The following is a 12,611-nucleotide window of genomic DNA, read 5'->3' as shown; positions in this document are numbered from 1 at the left end:
GGGTGTAGGATGTCTTTTTTAGACCAGGCAACGTTTGGCCTCCACCAACACTTATGTCATACATTACCAATTAGAAATCCCTACGTACGCGAACAGCGATAGCTTCAAGACTACGTACAGGTCCGACGATATGCCAAAATATTGATTACATAATAGACGTTAAGCCTTCTATAATTGAAAAGGTGTTATTTCATTCTTACATAATGGGTACCTATGCGGCTAATATTTCAACATTATCTTTTTACGACAGTGGGGAATACTCTTGTGCGTTAGGTGAGCATATATGCATTGCTAAAACCAAATCCCTCCGAGGATGGAGTAATTAATTTATACATAAATAGAAGTTCAAGCATTTGGTAATGTTATTCTATTTTTTCTTGCATTTAGATATAGTTAAATCTAAAAGTCGATTTCAAAGAGTGGCGAATAAGGCTGTAATTAATTTTTATATTCGCATTAAGATCGGATTGCTTGGAAATCTTTATCATCTACTTCGTTTTACGAGGCGAAACAGTCCATAAAACGCTTCTTTGCGTAGGAGGACTGACGGTGCGATCTATCTCGTAATAACACATAAAAGAATATCAACAAACAAAAGGTAATAACGAAAGCGCTTTTAGTTTTATACTTGGAAGTAAATAGCTTACCACGGATAAATTTATTCAAAAGATTACATACATTTTTAAATTTTTTCTTATTATTTAGAAACGCATTGCATTTTCTTTCTTTCCTTTCCTTAAAATTCTCGTTTGCCAACAATCAAACAAGGTTAACCTCCACGCCTTTGTGCATTTCAACGTTGAAGAACTGATGGTTAAAGTTTGTAAGATCGCCTGACTGATTGATAAAGGACGGTCGTGCCTGAGGAAGACAAACCTTCCGTCAAACTTTGGATCTTGAAAATTACCTCACTTACCTTTTCCGGGCTTACAAAAAGGAAGCCTTGGAGGAAATTGTACACCTGCACTTTACTTTCTTTGCTGTCGTCGTGCTTATCGCTGCCAGGGGCCTTTAAGCACGTCAAAAACTACAAAAGCGGTGCTGTTTTAGAACGCCAATCCCTAAATTGTTTATATTTCGATCGAAAATTTAAATAATTATGCATTTATATTACAGTGCTTAATTAACACTGTTGTTTCTAATAAAAATGGTTCGAGCTAAAGCTAGTTCTACATTGAACTTTACAAATAATAACATAAAAAATTATTTGCTTACAACATTTGTCAGGCTTTTCCGCATCTAATGATGTTGTTTGAAATGAGCATTGGAAGTTTTTTTAAAAGTTTATTGAAGTTTTCATAGTTTCGAAAGAAGGGAGTATTACTAATATCAGTTAGGTCATTTGCATATTCTTTTGACTTGTTTTATCTTCCAACTATTTCTTCTTTGAACTCTCCTTTTGAATTTATTAGAAATACTAATAAATATAAAAACAACTGGATTTATTTATTCTTAATTCATATGTTTTTTTAGAACCCTCCAGCGCTTTATGAACGCCAATTTTCAGTTTTCTCGTGCATATCCTCCAACTTCATTTTGGCTTTGTTCCTTGATTTTTGTACTTTTTGGCGTCCTCTTGGCTGAGAATACCCGGCTTTCTTCTTCTCTCCAAGTTCAATTTTTGGAAAGAAGAGACAAACAGAAGAAACAAAATTTACCCTGGACTTTTTCAGCTTTTTTGCTTCTCACGCCTCAAATCACGTTTTTACGCATAAAATTGCAACTGCCCTAAAAAGCTGTCGCATTTCTGACTTTTTTTTATTTAATGCAGTACTGAGAGCAACATATTCTTCCAAAAAATTGAAACTCTATAAAATTTAACAAAACCAAATGACTTAAACTCTCCATCACATCATTCATACTGTTTTCTAATAATAAGCTAATAGGTCAGTTTCGTACCGTTCCTTGTAAAATATTTAAAAAAAATTGATTCACTAAACAATTATTTCTATTGTTACTTCCTACATCAATTTCACAGACCTCTGCATTTGCTAACCCTCGTAAAAAAAAATTCACAGTTACAGGTACCATGGCCTCATATCTAGAGCAGAAACTAGGCGACTGGAATGTTTTAAAATCTTTCTCAGGTCTTTGATTAAGTATGGCATATGTGACTATTTATTATAGAAATTATTTTACACAAGGCCTGCTCTCTAATTATACAATCAAAATTCAAGGAGAGATTTTTCGCTGTAGTAATATTGTGACTTACTTCTGAGATAAAAAAAGCACTTGCAGGTACACTTCACATAGATCTGCACATGCCAACTGTTCTTCCTTTATCAGAACCTACTACAAACATTTTCCCAGCAAGTTGCTTGGAGTCACATATTGTTTTTTTTCTGGCCACCGACACCCCTATAGGTGCTATTATTTCATGCTTCACAAGTACCCCATAGATGACTGAAAGAATATGCATCAGATACCGCTTAAATCATTAGTCTGGAGCGTACTTAATATTCCGTCATCGACCCTTTCATATCACACATTCACGCTAATAAATACATTCACGATCAACACAAAGTAGGTTTTTTTTACGAGGGTATGCAACAGCAGAAGTCGTATAAACTCTCAGGGTGCCGGTGTTTTTGAACCTAAATCCCATTTGTAAGTATGACGGGTTGGAATGCAGGGCCGCTGGATTCGAACCCTGGACCATTACCTTACAGTGATGACCGCCTTGTCAACGCCTAAATCGTTGCGGCCACCGACGCTCCTATAGATGCTATTATTTAATGCTTCACAAGTACACCACTGAAAGAATATGCATCAGAGACCTCTTAAATCATTAGTCTGGAGCGGCTAATGAGTCTATAACGCCAATTTATGTAGATTCACAAAATAAAAATTAAATCTGCTGGTTGTGTATAATAATTAGACAATTATAGATAAATAAATGGTATAGATAAATAAACAATTAAGCCAGGTGAAACAGTACTACCTGAAAAAAGAAAGTGAAATATCCCAATGTAATATATTTTATTGTTTCAGAATAAATAATTACATTCTATTTATGGATAGACTTAATATACATCATATTTATATATAATACAGTTTTTAATTTAAAATTAATGTAAATAAACTGCCCGTACTGGGCCGAATTGATATCATATCACTTATCAGTGTATGTCAGATATATTAAATATATACATCCTAAAACATTTTCTTTTAATTATACAATTCTCTAAATCTAACGTAACTTACAAAAATATATTTGTAATATTAAACACGAGTAAAGATATATTCGAATGAATTAACATAGATAGTAATAAATGCCGAGTCCTTGTTCACTTTAAACAAAAAAAAGTCAAATATTTGGCACATTTGTTGTACGAACAAGTACTTGAGCCTGATATAATTAAAGAAACAACAATTTATAATTTTATTACGTGCTCAACGTTTGTTTCAGATATAGTATTGATTTAGCACGAGTTAAAAATATAAATGTATATTTGGACTAGAAGCTATAAACGTATTCCCCTTTTTTTCCTTTTCTTCTTAATATTACCGTTGTTTATTTACAATTCAGAAATCGTTTCAAATGAATATAATATATAACAATATCTATTTTTGTCTGCAAGCTCTCAAACCTTGTACAGATTATGCAATTTACAATATTATTGTTTCAATTAAAAAAAAATTACATTTATTGAAGTCTCATGGACTATATTTTGAGCCTTGGATATAATTGCTTATTGAGCTTAAATACAATGTAAATGCAATTTTCAAAACAATCAGTTTGGTCGAAGAAGGAAATATAATGTTACTGGTACAAATGAAAAATTAGAAAAAAATGTACTCGCAGATGCTCGCTTTGTCCACAGTTGGTGGTAAATGTATAGTCATTAAAAACCTATACGCTTTGTTCTTTAAAACTACAAGACTATTAAAGTAAAAACAAACGTACTACACATTGGCGAGATTTCCTTCTCTTGTCTCATGAACTTGCTGTCTGATGAATTTCATCTTTACCGGTCGTCTTGGTCCGCCTATTCTCACTAGATATGTCAACAGACTGTAGGCTTTGAAATGATCGGAAACGGCCAAATTATAGTTATGGTTTTTTTACTTTTCGGACAAAAGTATCAAGAACATCAACAGAAAAGTATCGATACCCTGGGATATCCAACAAAAGTGATCGTTATCTAAAGAATAAACAAAAGTATCGTTAGCAATGGAAAAGGTAAATAAAAATATACGTGCCTGAAGTATGAAAACAAAAACATCTATACCTTGAAATATCGAAATAAAATTATCGATACCTTAAATGTTAAAACAAAAGTATCGATATTCTGGAATAACTCAATTAAGTTATCGATACCTCAAGTATCAAAACAAAAGTATCGACGCCTTGGAATATCGAATTAAATTAACCGACACCCTGAAATTTCCAAACCCTCTAGTGCTGATCTAAAAGTGAGAACATGGAAAAAACTACTATAAATACAACCAAAGTGAAATTTGACTGAAAACCAATTTTAAAACATACTAAAATTTAAAAGATTGGAAATTGCATAGCTAAGCACGTAAATATTAAAAATTTCTATTTATAGAGCGGGAATAAGTAAAGAGTGAAACAAAAAACAAGAAAAATAGAGCAAAAATGAGCAAAAACATAAACCCCAATGAAACATAATCTATATAAAACTATTATTTATGTTGATCTATTTCTATTTTTATTTATCATTTTCCCAGCTTTGAAGAACACTCTTCCAGTTTGAACCAATTATCCAGAGAAAAAAAAATCTTGCCGCTAGTTCCGTTTCCCACCATTTTACCTACCTATCCCAGCTGTTTTGTCATAAGCAGGGTCAGAACAAATTGACATGTCTGAAACCGACCCACTGAAGAAAAAAAAAGGCTGAAGCGCGTCTGGCAGAAGAAAAATGATCAATCTATAGGCAATATATTTTTTTACAACCCAGCGAGGATAATCGGTAAAGATCAAATTACATAATACGCGATGATATATAGACTAAGTAAGAAGAAACCGCGAAAATAGGTGGGCAGTAGTACAAGTAGCTGATAGCATATTAATTGTTTAAATAATTAAAATACAGTAATTTTCTTTTAATGTTCCTTAAGTAATGAGGAAAAAGAAAAAGTGAAAATTCAAAAATTATTAAAAAATAAAAGATTTCTGTTTGAATGTGTAAGTAGACTTTGTGTTTAAAATCATGTTTTGCTGTTGGTTTATATATAAATTTATTGTTTAGTGTTTTATGAAACTTTATAAAAGATGGTTATGAAGAATACTAACATGTTAAATCAATAAAGAAATTATTCAACCATTAAACGAATGATTTTTTGTGATTTGAACTTTTCTTATTAAACTTGTCTAATTTAAATTACGTACAAACAATATTTCAGAATATAATGTCAAAATACTAAATGGGCCTTTAAAGAATCACATTTGACTAAGTGAAATTTCAAATATGTACCTTCGAATTTTCAAATCCCCGTTTGATCAGCCCTTCTTCTACACGCCATTGATTAAACAATTCAGGCATCTCGTTTTTTGACGTTTGATGAATATAAAAAAATCTGATTTAAATCCCTGTGGGTTGAACTGTAAAACTTTCAGTCCTTCGGGAGAAAAAGTTTCATGTGGCTTTAGTCAATAAGCCCGGCGAGGGGTGGAGGGGTGGCTTATGAGAGCGTTTGAAGACCTTCATGCTTCAGTCCACGCTTTTTAAAACAAAATATTTTTATTATTTTGGAATGATTTAATGTGTACGGTTCATTTGATATAGTTAAAAAAAAGAAGGATTTGTCTCCAAGGACTAATCTTTTGTTTCATATCTAAGGTCAATCATGCCTCTAAAACTAATTTCTTGATGAAATGACATATTCGTCATAATTTGCTTATAAAATTGAATTTCAACAAGGTACGGGGCATCGCCGGCTGAATGAACTATCAACCACCGAAGAAAAACCGCGACATAAAAAAACCCGTTTATGACGAGCTGCTTGGGTCTGAATAGAAGATTTCTGGCGGTAGTTAATTGGTGTAAATGGCGTGGCGATGCGGATGTCAGATTTGCCCGTGGCTGTTGGTCGCACCGCCGTTTATGAAGGTGGTCAGCACTGTGCACTCCTGGCCGTCGTTACGTCGCATGGTCATGCTGTGCTGCAGAGGGGCCATCGTCGTGCTGTCCCAACCCTTCCGACCCGTCATTCTCCGCTCTGACCCTCTCCGGTCCCACTTCCAGCACAACAAATACCTAAAAAGAATGAAATCAAAAGGATTAAATGAACAAAAACATCAAGGTCGCTTCAAGGTATTGGATGGAAAGGTAACTGCAGAGGAAACGAGTTTTACTCCCCCATTGGATAGTTAAGTGCTAATAGAGTTCCTTGAAACATCCTGCCTTCCCGTTTTACTCGAAACACCCTCTCGCCTTGTAATAGTTTCCCGTTCCTGCTTGTATTGGGATTATAAGACTTTATTATGTCATTTACTTTATATTAAGTATAAAGGCAATTGTTTTAAATAAATTTATGCTAAGGTTTTTGATCGCGTTTAGACAACTTAGCTACTACTGAATGGTGGAATCTAATTTCTTAGTATAATATATTTTTAAGTAAAATCTATTTGAAACCTTATTCCTGTTTAATTTAATGTATTCTAATTTATATATATGTACTGTTTTTTGGCTTTGTTGCAAGGTTCATCAACAAGAGATTACCTTTCAGCCATCATAAATTTATACTACTAACATAACTATCATGCTTAACATTATTGAGATGTTGTTATAGTAATAATAAAGCGGAAGCATATTATAAAACAAAACTTTACAAATAAATGTAAACCTCCAAGGAAAATGACAAACTTAACTTTTAATACCTATTATTTCAAAATGAGAGAGAGAGAGAGAGAGAGAGAGAGAGAGAGAGAGAGTGAGAGAGAGGGAGGGAGTGAGAAAGAGAGAGAGAGAGAGAGAGAGATTCATAGATAGATAGATAGATAGATAGACAGATAGATAGATAGATAGATAGAGATAGATAGATAGACAGATAGATAGATAGATAAATAGATAGATAGATAAATAGATAGATAGGTAGATAGATGGATAGATAGATGGATAGATGGATAGATAGATAAATAGATAGATNACCAATTGTCAAAGCTCCTTAATATGTCACTAACCTCAGTATCCACAAAGACCTCAATATTTCTTTTATCAACGAACTGATCCGATTCCGCTTCCAAAAGTTGTGCACCAATCACCCGATCATCATCCATCCAACTCTCTGCCCAAGCCTCCTTTATCACTTCCCCACCCTCCTCAATCTTTATCCCTCTAATGAGTCTTAGCTGTTTCTTTATTAGCATATATCCTCAAGATGGGGTGTCAATGTTGTGACTGGGAGAAAAAAAACATACGTTCATATTTGCAATGTATTTTGAAAAGTACAAACAGGTTATAAATTAAGTATAAAGTGGTTTTTTAAATGTTAAAGATAAGTAAAAAGGTAGAGTAGATTTTTTGTTTAAAATCGTCTTGATGGATATCGTTTGAATTGAAATTATCTTCTTTTGACCACTGTCCCAAACTAACTTATTTTTTCCTTTCTGATTTTTATGTCTACTTTCATTATGAACAACTAACACCTAGTAAGAAAATCAAAGCCCAGCATTAAGCACAAATTCCAGACCAAATTTTTTAAAAAAATATCTTGATTTAAACAAAATTTGCGTAATAGATTTATTCAAGTTCGTGGAAATAAAAGTTCGTGATAAAAAATTCAACGGAGGTTTTGTATAATAAATTAACAAAAACCAAGATCAAAGTTTTTGCTTTTAAAATAAAACAACGTTTTATTGGCCTTGATTATTATATTATTGGCGCCGGTTTTTTCTCACTGAGAAAATTACATCAGAAAAAACAATAAGGAAAATTATTTGTTTTATTACACTAATATAGATAAATTTATATAAATTCTTTGCAACAGTGATTTAAAAATGAAATTATTAATGTGTATAAAACGCTTCGTTTAAATTTGTCCGAGCTTCGATTTTAGATTTATAATGGTAATTAACGTTCAGAAAGTTAAAAAAGTATACTTTGATCAACGTTACAAGCAAGTCTATTGCTGTGTAAAAAACAAACAAATTACATTCTGGTAAGTAAAGCGTCAAGATTTAACGAAGTACGAAACGATTCATACGAGCTCCACCCTCGCTGAGAAGGTAATGCATAAAATTATTTAAATTATGGTTGAAACGGGTGGTGAGAGTTTAAACATGACTCTTCTTACTAGTAAAGGGTACTAATTTGTATATGCCCGGTTCTCATACACCACTCTTAGGATTTTTCCTATTTACATCTTAATGATGCTATTTGCATCTTTTGATTTTTGCTAGGTTAAAAGAAACCAAATGGACCATTACGTTGAATTAACTATCAGAAACACAAGATTTTACCATAATAAACATATAATAAGCCTTCAAGATTGGTGATATAAGTTAAAAAACTAAATTGTGAAAATCGGGTTATTAAGATAAATATCCTTTTAAGGTGTGCGAGTAAGAATTTGCTCAGACTTGGATATCATATAGTAATAATATCAATAAACCATATAATCATATTATCGTATAATCATATAATCTTATAATCGTATAATTATATAATCTTATAATCATATAATCGTATAATCATATAATCTTATTATAATATAATCTTATAATCATATAATCTTATAATCATATAATCATATAACCATATAATCATAAAATCATATAATTTTATAATCATATAATCTTAAAATCATATAATCTTATTATCATATAATCTTATAATCTTATAACAATATAATCTTATAATCATATAATCTTTTAATCATATAACCATATACTCTTATAATCATATAATCTTATAACCATATAATCTTATAATCATATAATAATATAATCATATAATAATATAATCATATAATCTTATAATCATACAATCATATAATCTTATAATCATAACATACATTTATGTACACACTAATTCTTAGGATTCTTAGTTTTCGAAGTGGAGATCTATTTTGAATTGAAGTCTTAATTTATCGAAAGAATTTAAGATTATTTTCAAGAAAAACCAGCTTAACTTTAAAACATATTAGTGAACAAATGTATCAACATGTACAGTTCACAAAAATACAGTAAATGTAGTATATTTAGGGATGGTTAGAATGGGGACTCGTTGTATGATCCCGAAACATTTTTTACAACATCCTAAAGCCTCGACCAACTATAAAGGAAAAGAAGTACCATGGAGAAATCAGATAAAATTATTTGATGTTAAAATGGTTTCAAAACATATGAATAAACCGGATAGGGTGTTTTATATACAAGCCCAAAATATGCAATCGAACTCAGAAAAGGACGTTATATTATTGATCAGATGTGATTATCGACCAGCTGAGTAATATTGATGTTATGGGAACAGGAATATGGCCCAAAAAATACGTTAGAAATTCTTGCATTACAACATGTGAGTAATATCACAATTGAATCTGATGAAGCCTTCATCTGCTTAGATATGCAATCAATATTTACCAATGTCCTGTAGGACTAATCTCTTACATTCTTTGTATGAGGTACAATGAGGTTGGAGCATTCACTGAGATCCATTTTCACTTGAGCCTTGACATTTTGCACCTTACAGCTTTCATGAGATATTTGGAATATGTAGATAAATTTTATGAAATAATAAATGAGGTTACCATGAGTAGAAACTTTCCCATGTCTTAGGAGCCTTGATTAAGAGTTGTTGGAATGTATTAAGTTGAATTACGAATTTGGAATAAAAATAATTAAGAAATATATCAATAATTCCTAATGGTAAAGAAAAATGAAATAAGGGAAATTACTGTGACATTCAGTTTATTTCATCCACACTTGCAGTTCACCAGTGCGAAAGTGAGATTAAAGAGAGCTTCTTTCCTGGTTGTGATGATCAACAGGATAGGAAGAACACTGGTAACCAACTGATATCAACAATCTACTAAACATAGAGAATATTAGAAAAATAAAACAATGCTGAAAACTTTCTTAGACCTCCTAAAATTGTTATTATTATTACTACTTAGAAGTGCATGGTAGTGTTCTATTTTTAGCAAATAATTGAATACGAAATTCCAGTTAGGAAAATTTAAAATCCTATCCTTTTTAAAAAGATAGTTCCTACTAACTAGTCCTGTACCTACATTTACTGTGAGTAGGAACTATCTTTTTAAACACCGCACTCACTCCACCCTTCATCATTTCTATTTAAAATACTATGTACCTCATAGCCCGTTCCATTTATATCAGGAGTAAAGATTTTTGTTTTTCGACATAGTTTTGAAGTGTGAGGTTCATGATCATGTTAATGAAAATTAAGTAAAATTAGATCTTATAGATTTTATTTTATTTGTGACCAAACTTTGATTCCCTGAGCGTACTCTGCTAATGTGGTTTTCCCTTTTTGTATTAAAAATATACATTTTAGAATTAAATTATTTTGCTCTCTTGCATAAGGCAAAGTTAATTAATATTATTACAGCGAGAAGCTTAGATTTCCTTATTTATGCTTTGAAAGATATTTTTAAATTTTGTTTTATTTTTTCACAACGGTAATTCAACAACCAGGTTATATGAACTCGGGGGTGCCGGTGTTATTAAAAAAAAGCCCTTTTGTAAGTAACTAGACTGTTGCGGCCACCAACACCTGCTTTGAAAGATATAGAAAATATAACAATGCAATTTCATCAATGTTTTAATAAAAAAATCAAATTAAAAAATAAATAAGGCAATTCACGAAAAAAATTGCACCACAAAATAACCCTCAAATCTGTACAACTTAACTAATGAATTGGACTTTATCAAGTGATAAATTATGGGGATGAAACAAACAACAACAAACCGAGAGTATTGGAACTATGCTAAATAACGCAATTTCAAAGTTCTGATGATTCGAAGTTTTCTTGTGGGTTTTTCGTATGTGTAGCATGAACTTTTATTTGCTCTGTTTTCAACGTTAATTTCAATCGAAATTGACCGCACTTAGGTTTATCTATTGGGTTCACGTCTTACCTAGATTTTACTTTATTTGCACAGTTGATAGATATATTTTAGGTTAATGTGATGTGAGAGTCTTTGATATAGTAAAGAGTTTAGTTTACCTGTCGAAGTGCTTTCTGAAGGTGCCAGATACGCAGTAAAGGGCGATAGGATTTATGCACGAATTGATGAAGGAGAGGCAGAACCCAATGATCCTGAAGTAGTGCCAAAATTCGTTGTAATCCTTCTGAGCAGTTGGGTGAAGATAGAACCAGAGCATAAAGACGTGAACGGGTGCGAAGCACACGGCGAACACGAGGACGAAAGCGAGGACGGTCTTCGCGACCTTCTTCCTCGCTTTTATTTGTCTGGCCTGACCTTGCAACTCTCCGGGCATGTTCTTCGTGGAGAGGATGAGGTGTCTAGCCATGAGGATGTAAAAACAGCCGATGACAGTAAGAGGGATGGCGTAGTAAACGAGAAATTTAGCGATGACCATGCTCGTCGGGTAAGTGGGACTCCATTCTTCAGGAAAAGGGTAGCACGCTTCGAAAAGAGTGGTGTTGCCTCGTTTGAAAACCCTGATGTACGAGGTAATGGCGGCCGGCATGGCGCAGGCGATGGCCAACAGCCAAATCGCCGAGGCTATCAGGATCGTACAGCCCGTCGCTCCTCGTCCTCCTATAGAAGAATACAACTTCCTCATCGGGTCGACTATGGCGAAAAACCTGTCGGCACTCAACGCTGTCAGCGTAAATACAGAAACTCCTATCGAGATGTCCTTCGTCGCCTCGGACAACTTGCAGACGAACTCGCCGTACGGCCAAGATTCGACCGTGTACACGGTAGACGTGAAAGGTACGCAGCTTACTATCACGAGAAGGTCCCCAAGGGCTAAACTGAGGATGTAAGTGTTTGGAACGTTCCTCATAGTGCGGTGTCTAACGAAAATCAGCACTAACGTTCCATTTCCTATCACGCCGACGAGAAATATGATGGCGAAGACGACTGGGACAATGTACGTCTCAGGCCTCTGGGCGTAGGGGATTATTTCCTCCTCAGTTACATTCTCAACCGTGTAATTTTGACTTTCGAATTCCATTTTTAAATATGTAAACCCTTTCCGTCAATATTTACTTCACAATTTTCACACCGATACAGCTCTTTTTCTTTTCATCCGATTTCCGCTTCACCTCTTTTCCTTGCATTTTCCTGAAACAAGAAAAATATTTCTTGATGCTTTAAAACCATTTTTTTTAATCTTTGTTTTTATTACAACCTAATATTTTGTAACAAACAAGAAACTAACAATTAACTAAATAATAATAAAATAAATCACACATACTAAATCAAGAATTTTCGTAGTAACCAAATTTGATGTTGAGAAAAAAATCAATAATTCTATAATTAATTTTTTTTAATAAAACCATTACAGAAAAGTGTTGTTATTTTATGCAAAACAAGCAATCCAAAACAACCGATCCAAGTGTTTTTTTTAATGTGTGAACTTTTTTTTTTACAAGCGATGCATTGTCATGATAATTTTGTTATTCTGTTAGCATTTTGCCTTTCATCT

At 32.9% G+C, this 12,611-nt stretch overlaps 1 protein-coding gene across 6 annotated transcripts in view; it reads right to left on the bottom strand.

The window, feature by feature from the left end:
• Positions 1-2,982: 2,982 nt before the first annotated feature.
• Positions 2,983-12,611, bottom strand: part of LOC106667120 (neuropeptide CCHamide-1 receptor) — a 113,574-nt gene continuing 103,945 nt past the window's right edge. For 5 of the 6 annotated variants that reach the window (XM_024225330.1, XM_024225331.1, XM_014394833.2 and 2 more), the window contains 2 exons: positions 11,158-12,247; positions 2,983-6,224 (listed from right to left, as the gene is read on the bottom strand). In XM_024225330.1, the coding sequence (XP_024081098.1) occupies positions 6,035-6,224; positions 11,158-12,137 (1,170 nt within the window). In that variant the 5' untranslated portion in view covers positions 12,138-12,247 and the 3' untranslated portion in view covers positions 2,983-6,034. Of the gene's footprint in view, positions 6,225-11,153; positions 12,248-12,611 lie in introns of those variants that run through there. The other variant, XM_024225334.1, reaches the window with a different exon arrangement.

Source organism: Cimex lectularius, unplaced genomic scaffold (assembly GCF_000648675.2).
Source record: "Cimex lectularius strain Harlan isolate CLEC.00 unplaced genomic scaffold, Clec_2.1 scaffold97, whole genome shotgun sequence".
In the NCBI taxonomy this organism is placed as follows: Eukaryota; Metazoa; Arthropoda; class Insecta; order Hemiptera; family Cimicidae; genus Cimex; species Cimex lectularius.
The sequence above is the reverse complement of the archived record's forward strand: the minus strand, read 5'-3'. Positions and strand labels throughout refer to the sequence as shown.